At 37.5% G+C, this 25,176-nt stretch overlaps 1 protein-coding gene across 3 annotated transcripts in view; it reads right to left on the bottom strand.

Annotated features, from left to right (window-relative positions):
* LOC150106608 (endosome/lysosome-associated apoptosis and autophagy regulator family member 2-like) overlaps positions 1-25,176 on the bottom strand; it is a 594,368-nt gene that overhangs the window by 531,043 nt on the left and 38,149 nt on the right. For all 3 annotated transcript variants that reach the window (XM_090392568.1, XM_090392569.1, XM_090392567.1), the window contains one exon: positions 10,450-10,573. In XM_090392568.1, the coding sequence (XP_090248694.1) occupies positions 10,450-10,573 (124 nt within the window). The remainder of the gene's footprint in view (positions 1-10,449; positions 10,574-25,176) is intronic.

Raw genomic sequence — 25,176 nt, 5'->3', positions numbered from 1 at the left:
TCCACCATCAGCTTTCCCTTCCTATCCTGCCGAAAAATGCTGTACCCAGTGACTTCTATTCCTGTTATTATATCCTCTTCTGTCAACCACATTTTAGTGATCCCAATAATTTTTGGCCAGGCTGATGCTATCTGCACCACCAATTCCTCTCCCTTATTCTGGATACTCCTGGCATTAGTATAAAGCATATAAATGCCATTGTTTCTATACCCCCAGCATTATCCTATCTAGACTCCACTGAGCTCAGTGTTACCTGATGTCATCTCCCCTTCTCCCAAGTATCCATTCCCACAAGAGGCCACCCCTGCTACCATCCTCCCTGGGACACACTGACTCGTTCAGAAAACAGCAATCTCTCCAGATGCCTATGTCCTTCCGCATTCAAATATAAGAGGTCCCTCCCATACAATTCCTCTCTGTCCTCAAATACACTCCAAGCATCCACATATTCCAGTCCTCTCTTGTCACACATTCTAGCTATTATGTCATTCAGTATTACTGCTCCTGCTCAGCTCGTCATTATCATACCTAGGCAACACGCACACTATCTTTCCTCCCTCTGTTTAACTGTAAATTTAAATACAGATCTTTGTTACATTCCCATGCTTTCTCAACGATTTGTCATAAAGTGAAGATCTGATCCTGACAGCCTCTATTTGGCCTGAATCCAGCTTGTTCTTCACCAAGCTTTTCTTCCACAATTGTTCTCAACTGTTTCACAAGTATACTGGCATAAATCTTGCTAGGAACACTCGGTAGGGAAATACCTCTGTAATTCTCACATGCAGTTTTATTTCCCTTTTTATACATGGGCACTATTAGAGCTCTACTCCAATCATCAGAAATTCGTCCTGCTGTCCAGGCCTTCTGAACTATGCAGTGCAGACACTGTAAAACTTTTATACCACCATACTTCAGCATTTCTGTTCGAATATCATCTACTCCTGCTGCCTTTCACATTTCAAGCCTTTGATGGCTTTTTCTACTTCAAGTATGGATATGTATTCCTGACTGTATGCCTGTTGAGTGTTTTTACCACTATGCTATCACTGGTTGTTTCATTTAGCAATTTTTCGAAGTAATTACTCCATACTTCAAGGATATCTTTTTCTCCCATTTTCATGTCACCTTTATCATCTCTAACTCCTTTTACAGCACTCTTTCCTCCATTTCTAAGCTTCTTCAACAACCTCCAGAATATCTTACCATCTTCTTAATATTTATTTTCCATGTTCTTCCCAAAGTCCTCCCGTGACTTTTGTTTAGCTAGTGTGGAACAAATCTGAAAGCACACCCCAACTCAATATCACCAGAGTTAAAGATTGGTACTATCAACATAAGAAGCCTGAATGGCAAAGAAATGGTGCTAGCTGAGGAATTAGATAAGTACCAGGTCGACATAATAGGGGTGACCGAAACAAAAAAGACAAAAACTGGTGAGATCTTTCTGAGCAATAAATACAAAATGTTATATTCAGGCAATGACAATCAAGGAAAAGACAGAGTAGCCATAGTATTCAACACAAAATACAATCTCAAGTAGAGTGATGTGGGCAAATATAAGAATGGGGAATTGGACAATGAGACTTATTTGTGCCTATGGTCCCACAGAAGGTTCTACTAGGGTAGAAGTGGAGGAAAATTTTGATGCTTTAGAGAAAGCAACTGACACAATGAAAAAGGAAAAGTTGGTCCTTGTTGGTGATCTAAATAGCAGAGCAGGAAATAACTGTCAGACATACAAAACTATTTTGGGAAAATTTGGAGAAAAGAGGAAAGCTAATAATAATGGCAAATACCTGTTGGATATTTCCGCTCAGGATATGGAGTGGTTATTATTAACACCATGTTCCAACATAAAAATGTGCAAAAATTTACATGGAGAGAAGAGGCAATGAATAAGAAAAGTCTCATTGACTGTGTTATTGTGGATAGTGATGTTTTCTCCCTGGTGCAGGACACCAGACTGTACAGATTTGAAATTGGAAGTGATCACTATTTAGTCTTGAGCAGGATAAAATTGAATTTCATATTGAAAAGAATAACATGTAAGAAAGTTTTAAAGCGAATAAAAGTTGAGTAGCTCTCAGATGTGAACTGTAGACTAAAATGTACAAAGATTATTGAAGAAAAAATGAAAGAGTTTGAGAACAGGAACCAAACCTTGGAGATTTAGTGGCAAGCCTTGAAGAAAACCCTGATTGATTCAGTCAGAGAGGCATGTGGTGAGGTTGTCTGCAAGGATAGAAAAATCAGAACTCCATGGTGGACATAGGAAGTTAAAGAGGTAGTGAACGAAAAGAAGAAAGCATATCAAATGTTCCTGGCAAATAAGTCAGCTTGTGCTCTTAGAGAATACACAGACAAATGTAAGAAAGCTAAACACTGTGTAATATCAGACCATGGGTTAGATAGGTCATAAATCACATGGTAAATGTAACTAAAGTACTTTGACCATAGCTACTTCATAGCAGTGTAGTTTAACAAGCAACATACCTGTCAAACTGCAAGGGTATATCATCCAAATGGAGATATTGCACAAAAGATGTCACAGAGGCTGATATGCTTAGAATATCACAGAACTTTGACGTGAATAAAGCTATGAGATTAGATGGGTTATCAGCTAGCATATTATAATAACGTGCTATGAAAATGGCAGTGCCTTTTCCAAAGTGTAATTATTTAAATCTCAGCTGTGATAGGATCCCACGGGAGTGGAAGGAGGGAAAAATAGCTCTGCTATATAAAGTAGGCTCCAAGACAGAGTTACCAAATTATAGACCAATCAACATCTTAGGGTTAATGGTCAAGGTACTGGAGAAATCAATTAAAGACAAAATTTAGAAATTATTATTTATTATTATTATTATGGGCTACTTCATGGAATCCTTAGATTCATCGAGGAGATCCATAAACATCATGCCAAGCACTATCCAACATTTGGGCACTACTATCATACTTTGTTTTGAACTCATTCATAGTCATGGTACCCACAACAGACTCTGGCAACCTATTCCACCCGTTCACCACCCTTCAAGCAAAAAATCTAGTTATAACACCATTTTTACCTGATTGTTATTGCCTGAATATAACATTTTGTATTTGTCACTTAAAAAGATCTAACCTGTTTTTGTCCTCTTGGTTTCAGGCACGCCTATTATGTAATCTGATATTTATCCAATTCTTCTGCTAGTTCCATTTCTTTTCCATTGATGCTTCTTATACATTGATATATCCAATCTTGAACTTTGCTGACCTTGAGTTTGGTATGTGTTCTGGGATTTGTTCTGGTAACTGACTTTGCACTATTTGCACTGATGAAAACAACTCGGGCCTTGTTTAACCAGCAGGCATGAAATTCTGCCATGTTATACCCTCAATTTTACGTTGTGGTTTAAGTCAATAAGAATACAATTTGGTCAGCTAAATCCCAAATTGCCAGTCCATCCTCATTCATTCAGTATCTAGGTAGATACCTAACAGAGTGCACCACGAGAAGGTGAGGATTGGACATTAGATTAGAAGTCCTGGTCAGTTCTCCGCATCCTTTAAAAGTTGTATAACTTTGACCCTTAAGCACCCCTTGTTCAAATCAAGATTCAAAAATTAAACAAAAAAAAAAAATCAAGTAACAATTCCACAAAGCCAACAATCACAAAAATACATTAAGCTATCAAAAATAAACAATATTATACTAAAATGCAAACTATATTGCCAATTATTATACAAAATCATGCTTATCTTTTCTGGAGCCCTTTACCAATGATTTTTTTTGGAACTCCTGCTTAATGATAATTCTTAATTAAAAGAATTACAAAAATAGAGGAAAACTGATGTAAAAACTTTATTAACGTATAATTTTTGACTAAGTATCATAGACATTGTCAATAGAAAATCACAGAAAGGCAATTATTGACCTTTGTAGTTTTTTTTTATGTTGAGCCCATACACAGGAGGTTGGTTGGTGAACCTATAGTACATTAGTACCGTGTATGGGTAGTGGATTGGAAAAGGAGGAATTTGTTTACATTTGATTTGAATGACTTTAAATTGTATTCCTTGGGAAACACAGCAGGTAGGAGACTGCTCCACAGTGCAGCAGTTGTAGGGATGAAGGAAGAGGAACTTGTTCTGTTTGTTTCTAGGTGTACTGTGTAGGGATGTTGTGCAGCAGCTGCACGCATTCCAATGAGCTTAGTACTGAGCGGAGGAATTACCTTACATTAGCTACTCAGATGGTGCTTTTTAGATTATCTGTTATTGTTTAATTGCGTTTTTTTGTGATCTTGTACTAATGATGTCAATGATAATTAGGTGAAAATTCTACGTTAATAAAGTTTTTAATGAGTTTTTTTTTCTGTTTTTATAATTCTTTTAATTATACCAACTCATGGTAATTCATTATTGAAGCAAAATGATACTTCTCAATCATCTAACACTGCTATCCTGATTTATCCTCTTGGCTTTAGTTATACTCTCTGATGCTTTCTTCAGGTACCACTTGATTATCTCCCATATACTACTAGAGAGTCCTTCCCTTGAAGATTCTTATGCTACGATACTGCTTTAAGTTGCCTCCTGAGCTTGTCATAATCACCTGCCCTATAGTTCTACATATCCCTTCTCCACTGAAAATTCCACATTTCACAATCCCCTAAGTCAAGACTGCATGATCACTCTCAATAGTTAGAGGCAACATGGTCACAATGGATATGGACAGATCTTCTGATCCAATGATCAGCTCCAAATGACTCCTAAACCCAGAGTTCTTTCTGTCACATGCTGTTTCAAGTAAGTTTCAAGAGATAATGCTTGATTATCTCTTGGCATCACGGTGCTAATTTGCTAATGCATGTCTTCCACATTATCCTTTGCACTCCTGGCCTACAGCAGCAATCAACTGTATATTTTGTCCTAATAGCCTCTATCTCACACCAGATCTTCAAATGGGCTGCCATCCAAATGCCCAAGTTCCTAATCTCCTATTATGGCTGCAGTGCATCTGCTATTATCAGCAGTACCTCTTTACCCATCCTATTTTCTCTATCTTCACTGAAAATACTATACTTCCTGCCCCTCACATTCTATCCCTGTAACTACATTATCGACCTAAAATATTAATCACTATTTTATCTGACTTTTTAGCAGTCAAAAAATGATGACTGGTGATAGCTAATAAGAAGATCAAATTTTTATAAGGACAAAAAATGCTTAGCTTCTTTAAATAAAGATATCTAGTCAGCTCATGATGAATTAGTCTCAAGATTGTCTCCGGAGTTACCAAGAATGTTTTTGCCATTGCATGGAAAATTCGATCGTCTTGTTGTTATCTGTTTAATTTAAAATTCATGCTAAGAATGCTCTTTATACTAGAGCAAAAACGTTATGATAAATAAAAATTATCACGTAAATTATTCCATAGTTTTATTTAGTTATGGCAGTTTATGTTCCTATTAATCACATTATATCAGATACTACAGAATATAGTTTGGTTGGTTTTATCACAAATTATGCCAAATATTCTCATTTATTGAGCAGTGAGGTGGCTACCATTGTATTGTGTCTCTTGCCAGTCTCTAGCAAGTTATTTTATTACCCTATCCTTTAGAGCAGTGTTTCCCAAAGTGTGGTATGAGTAATCCCAAGAATATATGAAAGATCTTTAAGGGGTATGTGGCACTTTTTAATTCTGATTATTTTTTTAACTTTTTATATTTTTATCACTGTACTGTTGCATATAAGTGCAGGGGTATTCTATAATTAATTTTTCAATAACTAAAAAAATCTAAAGTAAGTTTTAAAGTCTCTTGGCACATGTCGACTGACCTACAACAGGGCCACGTTTGGTTAATGACACAAATGAATTCAAACTGCATGGTTCATCCAATCTGCATTACAAATTTAAATTCATATAATTCAAATCCATGTGGGTGGAAACTGCTAAATTTCATTAAATATCTCCACTAAATCTGCTATATGTACTGTATGTATTTACTGAATCCACAGAAATTTCACAATACTGGAGAGTTTTAAAATTAATCACAGCTTATTTCCAGATTCCAATTTCTGATCATTTTTACTGCAATATTAATGTTACAGGTAGGCAATTGCTGATTTCTTATTTGCATTTTCAAGCAAAGTATTTGTAGAGCTAAACACGCATTTAATAATTTTTAAAAATTTACATATTTGTAATTTATTAACACAAATGTTAAAAAATTCATGTTTGAATGATAAGTATTAATATAACCTCTCTCAAACTGCCTTTGCTTGAATGGGGATACACCAGTGTTATCAAAATTTTAAAAGGGGTATTGAATACTGAAAGCTTGGGAAAAATTGCTTTAAAGGAAAGAATTTTTTTTCCCAAATTTTCCACATCCTATTAATTACAGTGGGCCATTTTTATTTACTAAAATCCACAGAATTTTCACAATATTGGAGGGTTTTAAAATTAATCACAGCTTATTTCTAGACTGTCCAATTTCTGATCATTTTTACTGCAGTTTTAATGTTACAAGTAGGCACATTTTGATTTCTTATTTGCATTTTCAGACAAAGTATTTTTTTTTCAAGATGGCAGCAACCTGTTGGTGTACCAAGCGTTCTTTTTCCCCATTTTGTACACTATCCTATAGGTGCATGCTGGATTCACACCCACAAATTGGGTTGAAAACAGCAGCATTCTTTCAGCATGGGTTTGTTAAGGGGAGATCATATTTTACTAACTTACTTATGTACTATAACAAGGTGACAAATACCTTGGACAGGGAAAATGCATATACAGTGATGTACTTGGATTTTGCAAAAGCTTTTGATAGGCTCCCACATGACAAATTATTAAATAAATTGAAACAGATGGATTGGATAACAGACTTCTGAGTTGGATCAGTGACTGGCTGTCAGATAGGAATAAGAAAGTTGTATATGGACATGCAGTATCCCATAAGAGGAAGGTCACTAGTGTTCTTTCCTCAGGGGTCAGTTTTGGGATCATTGTTGTTCAATTTGTATAGTAATAATATTGGGATGGGTTTAACTAATGATATGCAACTGTTTGCAGATGATGCAAAATTGGGTACAGCAATGCAGAGTCAAGCAGATGTTATGGCCTTGCAGGAGGACTTGAATAGACTGCATGAATGGGTGGGTAGGTAGGTAGAACTGTCAGTTCAATGTTGCAAAGTGTAAGGTTTTGAAATTTGGTAAACAATGATGGGATGCAAGTATATTTTTAAGTATATTTTTAAAGGAGGTAGAGGAAATGAGAGATCTGGGAGTGGTGGTGGACAAGAACCTGAAATTCAGTGGCCACACTGCACAAGCAGAAATAAAGAGGTTATGATGCAGACGTGCTGTAACATGCAGAAATAGAGAGGTTATGATGTCATTGATCAGGCATCATATGGATTATTGTTCACAAATCTGGTTGCTGGGTTTTCATGGTAATGAGGATATGTTGGAAAGGGTCCAGAAAAGATTCACAAAGGTTGTCAGTGGTCTTTGGAATGTGAAGTATGAGGACAGATTGAAATGTAATTTGTAAAGTCTCATGAATAGGCTTTGCAAATTACATCCTCTCAATCTGTCAGGGATTGTTATCAGGTTGACATGGAAGAAATTTTCATAAAAAGGGAGAGGGGGGAATAGAACAAGATGCCAGCACTGGAAACTGTATAAGGATGGTGTGAGCAGAGGAGTGAGGAGCAAGTTTTTTTAAGGAGAGTGGTTATTGAGTGGAATGCGCCTGAGAGTGTTGTGAATGTAGACACACTGAATTATTTTAAGGCACACTTGATGAGCATTGTGTGCAATAGTGTGTACCTCACACGATGAGTTTCTGACTTCATGGAGGTCAGACGTTAATAATAATTTATACACACAGCCGAATATAATAATCATCAAATTCTTCATAAGAGAGTTTGGAGAATATTATTATTACAGACAACTCCAAGGAGTCGACAGACTCATCGAGGGAGGCCCTAACATCATGTCAAGAACAACTATTCAACATTCACACAGTATCTATCATACCTCGCCTTGAACTCATGCATGATCACAGCACCCACAACAGACTCTGGCAGCTTATTCCACTCATTCACCACTCTCCAAGTAAAAAACCTAGCTCTAACACCCCTGCTAACCACATTCTTGCCCAGCTTCCATGTATGGCCCCTAGTCCTCCCACCACCAGTCCTGTTATCAAAAATATCTTCTGGATTAATCTTATAGAAACCCTTCAGTAATTTGAATGTCTCAATCATATCACCCCTTTTCCGCCTATCGACTAATTTTTGCAACCCACAAATCTTCAACCTGTTCTCATAAGGTTCATTCCACAGACCTGCTATCATCTTGGTCACTCGTCTCTGGATCCTCTCCACCTCCTCCCCATCAAGAAGAAACCCTGGTGCCCATATTTGGGCACAGTAGTCGAGATGGGGTCTTATCAAGGCTCAATACAGAGGAACAATAACCTGCTTGTCTCTGCTTGTCAACGTATTCTTCAGCAACCAAGTGATTTGATGAGCTGACTTGGCCACTTTTTGCAATGTGTCCCCTAAATTTCAATTCCTTATCCACCGACACTCCTAAATCTCGTGCCTCATCAATTTCCTGGAGCACAGTTCCACCAATGCAGTAAACTGCTGCCAATCTTTTCACCCCAAAATGCATAACCTTACATTTTGCCACATTAAACTGACGTCCATTCTCCTTAGCCCAGACCTCCAAACTATCCAAATCATCCTGTAAAATTTTGACATCCTGTGCACTCACAATTGCTCTACCCAACTTTGCATCATCAGCAAACAAGTGAACACTTCCTCTCAGATCCTTTCCTATATCTTGATGAACAAATTGAAAAATAGTGGTCTAAGAACATAACCCTGCAGCACACTACTAGTCACAAGCCGTCTTTTGGACTCAACTCCTGAATAAACCACTCTCTGGTATCTCTCCATCAACCACCCTCCTATCCATCTCACCAACCCTATATCCATCGCCATCTGCTCCAGTTTACTGATTAGAGTTCCATATGGTATCCTGTCAAAGGCCTTGGCAAGGTCCAGTAGAATCACTGTAAACCCATTACCCTTATCCAAAGTACTAGAGTACTATGAGAGTTATGAGTTAGTATTAGAGTTAATATTATGAGAGTACTAGAGTCTCCATAGCTCAGTTGGTATAGACAAAGTCCTTTGATTTGAAAGACCTGGGTTTGATTCCCGTCCATGACACGAGGAACCTTTATTTGGTCTCTTTCGACTAAAAGTGAGTTTTCATGGTGGAGGTGTTTTCTCCTGGTAACTTGGGTTTTTCACCGCTCAAAACAGGCAAACCGGTCCCGTGAACACACGTGGCTACAGTCATAAATATACTTACGGAAAGGAAGGCAATGGGAAACCACCTTGCTTCCTAATCATCTCCCTGGTATTGTAGCATATGGCTACCCCACCAGCTCACAGGCTGAAGGGAAAAATTCATACACATGAGAGTACTACATAAAAAGCTTGCATCATTACTAACTTCCTATCAATAATTTTCCTCCAAATTAATCTGTTATCTGTCAGGACTCCAATATTGTCAGAACTTATATTTCAGTCTTCTAAGATGTTGGATATGAGGAGTAAGCGAGCAAAGGAGTTGGTGGTAATAGGGACAAATGACGACTGGGAACAGAAGAATGTAAGATTGGATATCAGGAGGTTGTTGAGAAGGATAAAAGATAATAGTGTAATAGGAAAGGTAGTCATTGTTTTCCCAGGTATGACAGTGATAAGATGAGGCAGAAAGCAAGAATTATTAATGATATGTAGCAGAAATGAGTGAAGAGAAAGGAGTACAGTTTGTTAATGTGTGGAATGAATTTGAAGGAAAAATTGAACTGTATAAGAGTGATGGACTGAATTTGAATGGTTTTGGTATGCGAGTCATTCGGAGAGACTGCTGCTGGAAGGGAGAGTAATGAGTGTATTGAACGAATCTGAGCAAGTAAGAAGCAATGTGAAAAGAGCAGGAGACTAAGGAAGGAGAGAGAGAGAGAGATTGAAGTGGTGCTTATGAATGAATAAGTGTACAGCATGAGTCTAGAGAATGAGAGAACAAGTGTGCAAGACAAACAGACAAAAACAAGACAAATGAGAAGATTCTCTCATTGTAAGAAGTGATTTTTCACAGCATACATGACAGGGAGAACAAAAGATTCTCCTTGGAATCAAATAAAGTGTAGTAATAAATGAAATCCAGATTATTTATTCTGAGGCAAAATAGCTGGCAAATAAAATGTACTGTTAGAGAGAAAACAGTGAATACAGTAGGATAAGATATGAAATCAGTGAAGGTTAAATAAGAGCAATAATACTTTACAAGCAAGAGAAATAATAAAAAGATATAATAATAATAATAATAATAACAAGGATTATTATAAGTCCAAAGATGAAGACTTACGACAGTCATCAACTCGCATTGGTGGATTAGGAGCGCCACCTACACATGTGTTGGGTGTAGGAACTGATACTCGCCATCGACCTCCTCGTCGATCACATTCAGTAAATTCATAGTGGAAATCTTTCTGTAAAAGAAATTGTTCATCTCATTAATTATAGTCATTTTTTTATTTAAATCTAGAATTTTATTAGTCTTGTTAAACAAGTCTTGATTAAACCAATTCCAACAATTAAATGGCTAGTTACTTCTGCATCTTCTACAGAGATGGAGAACAACATAAAACAAATTTCATATAAACCATTAGGAACACAAATGTGAAAAAAATGAGGCAAGCACAGAGCTTGCGCCATCTCTTAGAGATTTTTAGATGACAGTTGACAAAGTTGAAATTGTGTGTTAAAGAAATTACATTAAAAACTTTCAGATATCATTCAAGATCAATCCTTGGTTCCTATTGAAGGAGCCATGTAAGTGATTGCTTTAATGGATTCTTTGATATGTCATAAGAAGTGTTATTCTAAACATGATATAGCAGCTTGAGTCCATGCCTTATTTAGATTTCTTAACACAAATGATTTCAACTTTCCCAACAATCATCTAGAAAGTCTAAAAAAAAAAAAAAAAAAACAGCTGATGCACGTTCTATGCATAACTTGTGCTCGACTCATTTTTTTCATATTTGTACAGCTAACACTTTATCTTAGATTCACTTTCTTTATGTAATAATCTTTCTCCATTTCTGTAGCTATATTCTAAAGAAACAACCAGCCATCTAGTTAGAAGAACTAGCTGGTTTAATCAATACTAGAGTAATAATAATGACTAATTAAAATCCACTTTTTAAATAAAAAAATACTCTTCAAATTCATTTAATTATTAAAAAGTATTATTTTTGAAATATCATTTTTTCCCCTATCAGTTGTAAACAGAATTCATTAGTTACCTGTAATGTTTCCTAAGCCAATTCATTAATTACAAACCTGTCACTCATGGAATCCACACTTTGCCCATATATGTTCGCTTCCAGACTAGGAAAGCAGGAAAACATATACTAACAAGTAGATAAGGGGGGGAGTGAACGTGTACACATGCAAAAACATATGTCATTCAAAGTGATTATGCACCAACATCATGACCTAAGTTATTTTGAGCACAGTATATTATTCAGTACCAATATTGGTATTATTCAGTACCAATATAGTACCAGTGTCATACGAGAAGCGGCTAAAGAATTGTCAGTGCCTTTGACCATTTTGTTTAATTTGAGTCTCGGGTCTGGATTAGTCCCAAGGGGGTGGAAAGAGGGGAAAATAGTTCCACTGCATAAAGGAGGTTCCAAGACTGCTGTTGAAAATTACCGGCCGATCAGCATATCACGAATTGTTGTCCAGGTCTTGGAGAAAATAGTCAAGAGGAAAATACAGGATTGGATAGATGAAAATGGGATACTCTATGGGGGACAGCATGGTTGTGTGAAGGGTAGATCATGCCTCAGTAACTTGATCACATTTTATAACACAGTGACGGTTGAACTGGATAAGGGTAACAGGTTTACAGTGATTCTACTGGACCTTGCTAAAGCCTTTGATAGGATACCACATGGAATTCTAATCACTAAACTGCAGCATATGAGAATGGATATAGGATTAGTGAGATTGATAGGAAGGTGGTTGATGGAGAGATATCAGAGAGTGGTTTATTCAGGAGTAGAGTCCAAAAGACAGCCTGTGACTTGTAAACAGCTGGCTGATCAAAGAGGCGGCAATATACTTTTTCTTTAATTTTTATTCAGTGTATCCGGCCTTATTTATTTTAATATTGTTCATTCTAAGAATTTTTTTGTTTTTATGATAAAAATTTTGTTTCTTAAAAATTAACTTATGAACCGTTCCCTGGTGGCGGCGCCCCCCATCGTAGTGGCGCCTGCATTCCCGCTTCCGCCGGACCTGGATGTCATCTATATATCTTACCCAAAAGGATGGTTGAGGGAAAATAGATGAGACCAGGACTTTTTCTAGATGTTCTAAATAAAAGTTGGCTGAAACAGGAGAGAGAGGACGTCCCATGGCCGTTCCTTCTACTTGGCTGTAAAATTTGTTTTGACATAAAAAATATCCAGAGTGTATCATGAAATCGAATAGTTTTATAATGTCTTCTGGAAAGATGTCAGCAAGTAATTTTAAGTCTCCTTGAGGGGAACATTTGTATATAAAGATTCTATATGAAAGCTCACCATAAGATCTGTAGGTTGCAATGAGACATTTTTTAATTTTTCTAAGAAATCTGAGGAGTTTTTTTAAAAAGGAGCTAGAGTTGCCTATGTGAGATTTCAATAATTTAGCTAGAAATTTGGCTATACGGTAAGTAGGAGAATCAACACCATATTCAGACGTGAATATATTTCACGAGCAAAACATTGTTTTGCTTCCATGGGTAAAGGATTAAAACTAAGTATATAATTTCTTGGTATCTTTAATGTATAGTAAAACTAAAGTGTGCTGTAGGGTTCTGTTCTTGGACCACTACTGTTCAATGTGTTCATTAACGATATAGGAAAGGATCTGAGAGGAATTGTGCATCTGTTTGCAGATGATGCAAAGTTAGGTAGAGCAATAGTGAATGCTCAGGATTTCAAAATTTTGCAGGATGATTTGGATAGTTTGGAGGACTGGGCTAAGGAGAATGGATGTCAATTTAATGTGGAAAAATGTAAGGTTTTGCATTTTGGGGTGAAAAGATTAGCAGCAGTATATCACATTGGTGGAACTGTACTCCAAGAGATTGACGAGGCCAGGGATTTGGGAGTGTAGGTGGATAGGGAGTTGAGTTTAGGGGACACATTGCAGAAGTGGCAAAATCAGCTAATCAAATCACTTGGTTTCTGAAAAACACTTTAACGAGCAGAGACAAACAGGTTATTGTTCCTCTGTATCGAGCCTTGATAAGACTCCATCTAGACTACTGTGCCCAGATATGGGTGCCAGGGTTTCTTCTCGATGGGGAGGAGGTGGAGAGGATCCAGAGACGAGTGACCAAGATAATAGCAGGACTATGGAATGAACTGTATGAGAACAGGTTGAAGATTTGTGGGCTGCAGAAATTGGCTGATAGGTGGAAAAGGGGTGATATGATTGAGACATTCAAATTACTGAAGGGTTTCTATAAGATCAATTCAGAAGATATTTTTGAGAATAGGACTGGTAGTGGGAGGACTAGGGGTCATCCATGGAAGCTTGGTAAGAGTGTGGTTAGCAAGGGTGTTAGAGCTAGGTTTTTTACTTGGAGAGTGGTGAATGAGTGGAATAAGCTGCCAGAGTCTGTTGTGGGTGCTGTGACCATGCATGAGTTCAAGGCGAGGTATGATAGATACTGTGTGAATGTTGAATAGTTGTTCTTGACATGATGTTAGGGCCTCCCTCGATGAGGACTCCTTGGAGCTGCCCGTAATAATAATAATATGACGGCCTGGTTGGCGTATCCGCTTTCCACCCAAAAGGCTGTGGGTTCAAATCCTGCCATGGGCATGGATGTTTGTGATTGTCTGTGAAAGTACCAGTGGTCGAAGTCGGCAGTAGATGACGTTGGTGTTAGATGATGAAGGTTGGTGGAGTAGTGAGATAAAGAGTTGTAGAGTAGATGTCCTCCCTCGATGAGTCTTTGGACTCCCTGGAAGTGTGATATAATAATAATAATAAGTGTCACAGAAACTACTATCTGCTGGGTGTTTCGCTGGCCTGGTTGGCTGAGTAGTTAGTGTATCTGTAGCCAGCCAAAAAGCTGTGGGTTTGAATCCTAGTGTAAACCTAGTGTAAATAACAGTAGTGTAAACCAGAGACAGCTTGTTCATATGCAAGGGTAAGAGATGACTGCAGGAATCATGTAGTCTAATAAATGGATCTCAATCAGTCAAATGATGATGATGTGCAATACAACAATGGACTGCAAAGGAGCACATCAGAATGCAAAATGAATCAAATCCTCCATCACATATGGAATACAGCAGCAGACAACCTCACCAAGTTCAACTCTTATCAACTAACAACAAACGACTGACTACTACTACAGTGGTCACAAGAATATCAACACTGGACACTAGAGGAGCATAAAAACTTTGCACAGTCCAATGAATCCATTATCTGTTTCACACTGATAGCAGAAACAAAGTATGGCAGAGCCAGCATGAATGGACTCATTTGTATTAGGTGGCAGAACTACAGGCTGCTAGTAGTGTTATAGTATAGGAGATGTTTTCTTGATGTATGATAAAAATGTCAGAGCCTAAATAAATAATGCTTGTCATCAGAAGTGCATGCAGCATATCCTGATAATGATTACTTGAAGAAGGATGGTATATGATGTCACAAGTCACAGATCTTTCAGGAATAGTTCTAAGTGCATGAGGGTGACTTTATCATACTTTGCCTGCTTCACTGCATGATCTTAGCCCAAATGAACATCTGCAGAATGAGCTAGAAATGGCTGCTTACTACAATGATCAAACCTTCTTGATCCAAACATGTACTGAACATGTCACCTTCTATATATCAATGACCTACTACAGTTAACCACCAACCCAATACATAGCTTTGCTGATGGCAGCACACTACACTCCTCTGTCTCATTTTACAAACCATGTTCCACATAAGGCTTCACAACTTCCATAACAACAACTTCTACTTTAAACTGTGATTCCAAACCATTTTCTTTCATGGGGGTTCAAACAACTTCATCAGTTTCAATGCCAGAAAAACATAGTTCTCTCTTATTTTCCATAAAAAAGAACAGTTTTTCTTCCATCTTACTGTAGACATGATGAGTATCTCTCCTTGGAATAACTCTATCATCAGACCTCTCTTGACCTTTCAGGCACATCACAACTCTTGCTTCCTTGGCATCTAAAAAAGTAAGATTTCTCTTTCACTCAAGATATTACTGCACCTGTAAACAGCTATTAATCCTATATAAATCACAAATTCACCCAACTACTGAATACTATTTCCACCTCTGTGGCAGTGCTCCTAAGAGCTCCCTAAAATTACTTCATTCAATAAAAAGAGCATTTAGGCTGATTAATGGACCATCTCTCATCAATTTAATCTACCCATTTGCATACTGGTGCACAGTTTCTGCTGACTGCATTGTTTACAATAATCTCATAGCCAATGTTCATCCAAACTAGCATCAATAATTCCTTTAACCTTTGTTAAACCTACTAAAACATGTGTGGCAGCTTCACAAATACCCCTTCACATTTCAACTTCAAACCCACAAAACAAACTTCTCATTTATTCCTTCCACTGCTGCCTTCTGAAACAGTCTCCCATGTGTTTCCCAAGGATTACAATCCACAGCTCTTCAAACTAAATGTGAACAAGTTCTTCCTGCTCATTCATGGTACTCAAGTAATACAGGTCACCCAACTTCTCATGTATGGGATTATCATTAAAAAAAAAAAAAAAATACCAGTAATTTACTCTGTCAGCTAAATTTCAGCTACTTTTCTACTAGCTCTACCTCTAATATTTCTTCAATCTTCTAAATATTTCCACTAATGGTATACACAGCAACACATCCTTGCTTTATGAATTATAGAACTTCATATTAATTTTTATTTTTATGATTTTAAAGACTCCATAGATTGACTAAACATTATTACATGACACCTCCATGGAATCTGAAGACCAGATGGCCACTTTACACAACAGTACAAGATCTATCATCTATTCTACATGCTCCACCACCCACTGTGCAGTATTTGTCTATTAATTACATGCATTCTCTGGCTGATATGTCTATTGTACAAGATGAAAAACCCTCCAAGCCCCCCATGCATATGAGGCCAACTAAGTGACCATCAGTTAATTAAAAACCCTCATACAGGTTCTTCTTGTCAACGTGAAAAATCAAACTCTGATCCTTTTCAAGTGGATGGTGCATTCTTCCAGCTGCACTACAAAGGTGAGGTCTTAATCTACATACAATACCTATACTTCATCTTGAATTTTTGTAATGTTGAAGCACGCACTTCTCACACTCTTGAAAACATGATACTCACTTACCACCCTCCATACAAAAAAAAACTACTTTTATTTTCTTGCTGACATCTTTATACAGTTCCGGAAGTGACTTCATGTTTTCTCATTACTCAATATATATATATATATATATATAAGATGATTGCTATCACAATGAATTTTTGCAAAACTTTCACAACTGTTGCAAATATCTTCTAAAATTCATCCCTTTATCTGCCATTATTTGTAGACGTCATACTCCTGCACCTCTTAGATAACAATTCCACTAACTGAGTACACTGCATTCTATTTCTTCTTTGGCCAAAGTGTGAAAATTCCACAAGTTTTATACTTGGCCAGAGTCATCACTCATCTGCCAATTACAGCAACTTATTGGAATCAATATGAAGTAACCTTATAGAATTCTCAGCTATTACCTCCCCAATTTTGCATATAGCAAACAACTGAATATCTCCCTTCAAACCTAGGACTACGGTATCGAATTAACACCAGATCTCAATCGGGTCTTGCAGGGAAGTACGCACATAAAGCACATCAAACTATGCTTAAAATCATTCACCACACAGTTAGTCAATGCATTCCACTTGCCAACCATTCTCCATGTAAAGAACCTGCTCTTCACTCCCTTGCTCACATCCTCCTTATATAATTTTGAGGAGGCATTTTAATTCTGGCTCCTTCTCTCATTCTGTGAAAAATTTCTTCCACACTGAACCAGTTACAGCCCCTTACCAACTGATATGTCTCAATCATATCTCCTCTCCTTCTCACGGGGCTTTGCAAACTGCATTCCCAAAATCTGTCTTCATACCCACATTCCAAAGACCAGTTACCGCCTTAGTCAATTTTCTGTGAATCTTTTCTAATGTATCCTCATCACCATGAAAACCAGGTAACCAAATCTGTGCACAATAATCCACATAAGGCATGATCAAAGCCTTATATAATGGAACCATAATATCTATTTCTGCTTGTTCAAATCCTCTGCATCACTGCTATAATCCAATGTGATGGCTTCGCAACTTGTGCAATGTTACCTCTGAACTGCAGATTTCAGATGCATTTTGCATCATCTGCAAACAGCTGCATATCTCTGCATTTAAACACATCCTAATATCATTAACATACAAGTCAAATAACAACGGCCCCAAAACAGACCACTGCGGCACATGATTAGTGACTTTCCTCTTTCAGGATACCATACAACCATACACAACTTGCTGATACCTATCAGACAGCCAGTCACCTATCCAACTAACTCATCTACACAAATCAACTATAGGCATGTGACTGCCAATACTGATCCTCTTCAATTCCCTGCATATAGTTTGTGAGATATGGGTTGGGAACAGCCTTCATTAAATGTTTCGGTCAATTACTGAACACAGGAAGTTCTATTTGTCCATATAAGCCTTCTCAGATGACTACAATGAGTTGTAGTCATCTGAGTGTCTTAGGGATCACAGTTACTCTTGTTAAACAAGCAATGTAGGTTATTTTTCCACTGATTAAATACCCAGGATATCTCACCTTTTGAGAGACCAATCAGCCCTACTGTTTTCAAAATCAGCTTCAACGAGATGGGCACTTACAATAAGCCCTTATCGAACTCTGAAAGATCCTTTGTTTTTTCCCATTATGATCACTGCAATTCAGTGGCTGATACATGTATTATCCAATCCCATCTGTTCCAATTTAGTTACTAACTTGTCATGTAGCAAACTATCAAAAGCCTTTCCAAAATCTGCAAATACAACTGTATATGGATCTCCCTTGTGCAATGCATTGATTGCCTTGTTATAGTACATAAGTAAATTGACCTCCCTTTAGCAACCTATGCTGACAATCACAGAGAAAGAATATTACTGTTATCAATCCACTTCTGTATCTTGGTTCTCGCAAACCACTCCCAACATCTTAACCACAACTGCAAATATACAGACTAGCCTATAATTTGTAGCCTGAGTCTTATCATCACTTTTGTAAAGTGGAACAATCTTTTATGTTCCTGCCACTCCTTTGGAACTTGTGCTGTTACAAGAGGCATAGTAAACAGGTATTACAAGCTTGACACTAACTCCCTGGAACATGCCCTTAAGACACACATAATGATGTATCATCAAGTCCTATTGCATTATTGACATCAAGCTTGCTTACCTCCTCATAATACCTCTTGCTTACTCACTGGTAAGCCATTTTTCCTACTCCCTCAACACTTGAGCTTCTCATGATTTCACACTAATGAGGAATGAAACACCCTGATGAATGTCACTGAATACCTCAACTATGTTCTCTGCAGTATTTTAAAATTTACCATTTTCATATTGCCATCATCATCTGACATAAATCATTCTTCTTTCTAATTGTCACATATTGAAAAAAACTAGGATTTTTCTTGACATTATTCGCTAATGCTGCTCAAATTGCACGTTTGCTGTCCTGCTCTTTCTACTCTTCATGCAATTGAATATTATCAAGATTCATATTGTGCTGCCTCCATCATGCCCTCTTCCAGATTTTAACCTAATCTCTTCATCCACTTGACACCTACCTAATACAGCTTTTTGACCTTCAGAATACATTTACACATTGATGCTGTTAAATATCTCTTGGTCAGTAGTGCACAAGCAGCATTTATTTTCTTTCTGCTTAACTCCTCATTCCCTGTTATAGCTCAAAGCTGTCTCCTAAGCTTTTCATAGTCACTGGCATTGTAGTTTTACATATATCCTTTCCTCACAGAAGATCACCATATAGGTGATCATTTCATAATTACTCTCACAAACTGGGAAATGAGACATTCCAAAATAGCAGCGCTGTGGGGTTGTTATTGCTTACCGACTTAATTCTTCATACCATGATAAAGCAGCTGTCCTCCTATCTTTTCCTAGAATTTAAGGATCACTAGAGTAAGTAAAATGGTTGAATTAACTGTACAGTTTCCTTCTTAACCTTATTAAGAAAAAAACTATAGAGGAAGAAGATTTTGTGGTGATATTTATCATACAGCATAATAAAAATAAATAAATAAATAAAATAAAAAACTCATAAGTGCAATTCTAAAGAGTTGCATTTTATCTATTTATTTCATTGTGTTATTACTGTTTTTTTTTTCTCATATGTGGCCAGTAAAAGGGGTAAATGTGAAAGAATGATTACTTAAAATGGTGCTACGATGAAAGCAGCAGATGATGTAGCAGAATTGTGTAATAAATGTCATCAGTACATTTAAGAAAGGGAGCAGCACTAAATGTAACATTGGGGAATGACAGATGACTGAAGTCAATGAGTATAAAGTGTCTGAGATGTGAATTAGGCTATGGGATTGGATGAAACATTGCTGTGTTCCTTAATATAACAATTGCTCTTCTTACCATACTTGAATTCTCATATACTGATCATGTAATTTCTGTTTTTCTGTTTATGCTACCACAAATCTTTTTCCTCTACAGTTTCTTCTTAAGCTCATTCATGTTCACAACGACTGCTTTACCGAGTTATGAGGAACTAGGTGGGAAAGTAATTAACCATGCCTGGAAGTAAATAAACTATTCAAATGGTCTTAAACTACACTGCTCAAAACAATTATATGATATTTTAGTTTCTGTTGGATAATTATAAATTTCTGCAAATAATTATAGCTATTAGGTACTTGATACATGAATAAATATTTCTTACTTATGGATAAGGTGTAATTGATGAGATATTGTTTAAATAATTGATATTTATTACAAATTTAATAAATTATTCATTTTAGCGTGAAATCATTTTAACAAGAATAACAACAAGAATAGCCAAAAACGCTTTTGTTAATTTTTAATAGGGCATACAGTCTCCATTAACAGTCAAGACAGAGGTACATCTTGATTGCATGGACCTGATAAGATGATCAAACAATTCTTGTGGGATATGTCCCTACTCTTCTGAGAGCAATTTTGAGCTCTTGAAGCGATTGTGGTGGCACTAGTCGAGCAGAAACGTGCCTACCTAAAGCATCCCAGGCATGTTCAATTGGAATGGCATGTTCTGGCAAGTAATGACAAATACTGATCGTCTCTTGAAGTTGTTAATGATGGGCATCCTTGATTTTGTCTCCAGAAAGCAATTTCGAAGTCGCGAAATTACACTTTGAGATACACGACACACTTGAGCAACAACTTGCTGTGTTTGTCCAGCTTCTAATTGACCAATGGCTCTCCAAGCCATGGATTCCAGGATATTATGTAGCTCTGCCATTTTTAACAAAATAATGGGTGGTAGGTGACACAAGTTTACAACTGAAGTGATAATTATGCACTGTGGAAGTGAGTGCAACAAGCCACGCTTTTATAACCCCCCCCACATGCTAATACGACTAAGACACGTTTCGACAAGTCTTAACATGATTTTGTACACAGTTGCTTGTTCTACACTGTTGTATATTAAGAATATTTTAAAATAAATGTGCTACATTTGTAAATTATTTTTATAACTTTATAATTTACAAGAAAACCAAAATATCCCCTAATTGTTTTGAGCAGTATATAACATACTGAAATACTATCACCATTCAAAGCACTTTTGCCCCTCTTTCATAAGTATGCTATATTAGGTAATGTTTCCTAAGTAACTCAAGAAACTCACTATGCTTACTACCCATGTACTCTTTCATATCATTCCAGCCTGGCCAGTTAAGACGATAGTGTACCCACACTTCAACCAACAGGCTGTTGGATTCAATATCTCCTTATAGCATGTTTGTAAAAGCTTAAGGTGGCAGACTATTTTCAATGTCCAGTACAAGACCAATCCTTGCATATCTGAGATCTCAAGTGTCTTGAAAAAATATCGTTTGGTTTCTAGGACAAGCTTCCTAGATTATGGAATCCTCAGTCCAACCAGACTACTAATGTACTACAAATTTACAACCTTACATAAGGCAGGAGTTGTATTAAAAAGGTACCATAATTAAAATCTCCCATAATGACCATGCTCAGTTTAGCTACTAATCTTATCTGTCTGCCCAGCCATCTCCTAATCACCATTCCTAAGCTTACAGCAACAGCCTCAAAATATGGTATTGGTATTCTTGACATATTTTTTTAATAAGAGTCTTGCACGTGGTCAAGTTCCTAAGGAGTGGAAGGAGGGCAAGATTGTGCCACTTCATAAAGGAGGTGATCGAACTCAAGCATCAAACTATAGGCCTATCTGTGTGTCAGGTGTTGTGGTTAAGTTGTTGGAGAAGCTTGTGAGAACTAGGATCCAGAGTTAGGTTGACTACAATGGTGTTATCTTTGATGGAAAGCATGGATTTGCTAAAGGGAGGTCATGTTTTAGTAATCTACTTATTTATTACAATAAAGTGACTGCTTCCTTGGACAGAGGAGAAGGATTATTATTATTTCGTGCGACTCCAGGAGTCCTTAGACTCATCAAGGGAGGCCCTAAACATCATGTCCACACACCTATGCGATTACATTCTCACAGTATCTATCATACTTTGCCTTGAACTCGTTCACCGTCATAGCACCCACAACAGACTCTGACAGCTTATTCCACTCATTTACCACTCTAAAAGTAAAGAACCCAGCTCTAACACCCCTGCTAACCACACTCTTGCCCAGCTTCCATAGGTGTCCCCTAGTTCTCCACCACCAGTCCTGATCTCAAAAATATCTTCTGAATTAATCCTATAGAATCCCTTTAGCAATTTGAATGTCTCAATCATATCTCCCCTTTTCCGCCTATCAACTAGTTTCTGCAACCCACAAATCTTCAACCTGTTCTCATATGGTTCATTCCATAGACCTGTTATCATCTTAGTCACTCGCCTCTGGATCCTCTCCACCTCCTCCCCATCAAGAAGGAACCGAGGTGACCAAATCTGGGCACAGTAGTCGAGATGAGGTCTTATCAAGGCTCGGTACAGAGGTACAATAACTTGCTTGTCTCTGCTCGTCAAGGTATTTTTCAACAACCAAGTGATGAGCTGATTTAGCTACTTTTGCAATGTGCCCCCTAAACTTCATCTCCCTATCCACCAACACTCCCAAGTCCCTGGCCTCATCAATCTCTTGGAGTACAGTTCCACCAATGTGGTATACTGCTGCTAATCTTTTCACCCCAAAATGCATAACCTTACATTTTGTCACATTAAATTGACATCCATTCTCCTTAGCCCAGAACTCCAATCTATCTAAGTCATCCTGCAAGACTTTGACATCTTCTGCATTCACTATTGCCCTACCCAACTTTGCATCATCAGCGAACAAATGAATTGTTCCACTTAGATCCTTCCCTATATCTTTAATGAACAGATTAAACAGCAGTGGTCCAAGAACAGAACCCTCCGGCACACCACTAGTCACAGGTCGTCTTTAGGACTCTACTCCTGAATAAACTACTCTTTGATATCTCTCCATCAACCAACCAGATATCCATCTCACCAACCCTATATCCATTCCCATATGTTGTAGTTTACGGATTAGTATTCCATGTGGTATCCTGTCAAACGCCTTTGCCAGGTCCAGCAGTATCACTGTAAACCCATTTCCCTTATCCAGTTCAGCTGTCACCTTGTTATAAAACTTGAGCAAGTTACTGAAGCATGATCTACCCTTCACAAAGCCATGCTGTCCCCTGTACAGTATCTCGTTTTCATCAATCCATTCCTGTATTTTTCCCTTGACTACTTTTTCCAAGACCTTGACAACGACTCCTGATATGCTGATCGGTCGGTAATTTGCAACCGTAGTCTTGGATCCTCTTTTATGCAGTGAAACTATTTTCCCCTCTTTCCCCACCTTTGGGACTAAACCAGACCTGAGATTCAGATTAAACAACATGGTCAAGGGCACTGATAATTCCTTAGCCGCTTCACGCAAGACCCGTGCCGGTATACCATCCAATCCCACAGATGTGTTCACATTAAGGTTCTGTAATAGACTAGTCACCTCCACTTCATTCATCACTATTCCCGTATAAACTAATGGTTCCTTCATTTTTTCAATGTCACCACCTGGATGATATGCTTTTGCAAAGTGCAAAAGGATACACAGTAATATACTTAGATTTCGCAAAGGTTTTTGATAGAGTACCTCATGATAAGTTAACAGTCAAACTAGAGCAGATGGGGTTAGATATTAGATTAGTGCATTGGATTGGAGACTGGCTATCTGATAGGTATCAACAAATTGTGTATGAGGGAGAAATGCTTCTGGGAATGATGCGGAGGACACTGACTTGTAGAAGTAGGGAGATTCTTGTTCCATTGTACAAGGCTTTGATTAGGCCACACACAGACTATTGTGCCCAGATTTGGTGACCTGGTTTTCAGAATTATGAAGATATTGGAGAGGTTCCAGAGGCGACTGACTAAGGTAGTTTCTGACCTCTATAATGTCGAGTATGAGGAAAGATTGAAAAGATGTAATTTGCAGAGTCTAGTGGAGAGAAGGAAGAGGGGAGATATGATAGAGACCTACAAGTTATTAAGAGGTTGTTATAGGATCAATGCTGGAGAGGTTCTACAGAAAATAGTGGGAGATCAGGGAGAACAAGAGGTCATCCCTGGAAGCTGTATAAGGAGGGTGTAAGAAGCAGGTTTTTTTTCATGCAGAGTTGTGAATGATTGGAATGCCTTGCTTGAGAGTGTGGTGTCTGCAGAGAATTTGAGTGTGTTTAAAGCACGGTATGAACATACTTTGGATGAGCTGTGTGTTTGATAAAAGGACCTCCTAGATGAGTCTTTGACTCCATGGGGGTCTTGGGTAATAATAATAATAAATTGTTGCAGCATCCCATAATGCACAGCACACTTAGTTATAGACTTGAATATTGCTGCATTATGGAAAGGGTGACCACACAGACTGGAGACTGGTTTGACTTTTATTTAGGACTCAATGATTAATGGAAGCAAGACAACCCAAGAAGATAATTAAAGTTAGATTAATGTGGTAGTTTCCGTATACAAGTAATAAAACATTGTATTACTGCAGATTAAACAAGGATATTTAATCTGCAGTAATTTATAATTAGTTTCACTCATGCAAAACTGACAACTTCTTCAGAGTTTCTACTAAGAACAAAAAATAAACAGATAACAACAAAGTTAACTAAATGCTGAAAATTCGTTACGAAAAAAATTAATTAATTCATCCTAAACACGAATGTGAAGTTGCATGCCATGTGTTAACACATCATCAGGTAAAGACTGGAAATGATAGTTGAAAAATCCTAAATCAGAAATGAAAAATTTAATGAGATTTCCAATGACATTTAATATGTCTTTGATTTCTATTCAAAGATATGTATGAATGGATAACTATGAGATTCTTTTAGAAGTCTGGAGTAAAAGTTTGCTTCTAAATATGGCATGAAAGAAACATCCTAGTTTAATGTAAAGGATTAGTTGTTGAAATATGGTTGGCTACAAGATCTTTCTTTTCTTTTATGCTCCACATCTCCAACTTGTTCTATCTTTCTCCACAGCTTGCTTTGTCTATATGTTAGCTATGCTGTTATTATTATTATTTGACCTCCATGGAGTCAGAGACTCATTGCGGGAGGTACACACTATTGCAAACACAATGCTCGTCCAACCGTGCTTTAAACTGATTCAATGTGTCTACACTCACAACATATTCAGGCAATGCATTCCACTCACCAACCACTCTACATACAAAGAACCTGCTCCTCATTCCTCTGCTCA

The sequence above is a fragment of the Typopeltis vanoorti genome, chromosome 5 (genome assembly GCF_054136105.1).
Source record: "Typopeltis vanoorti isolate ZY-2024b chromosome 5, IOZ_Tvanoo_1.0, whole genome shotgun sequence".
Lineage (NCBI taxonomy): Eukaryota > Metazoa > Arthropoda > Arachnida > Uropygi > Thelyphonidae > Typopeltis > Typopeltis vanoorti.
This window is presented reverse-complemented; position numbering and strand designations above follow the sequence as displayed.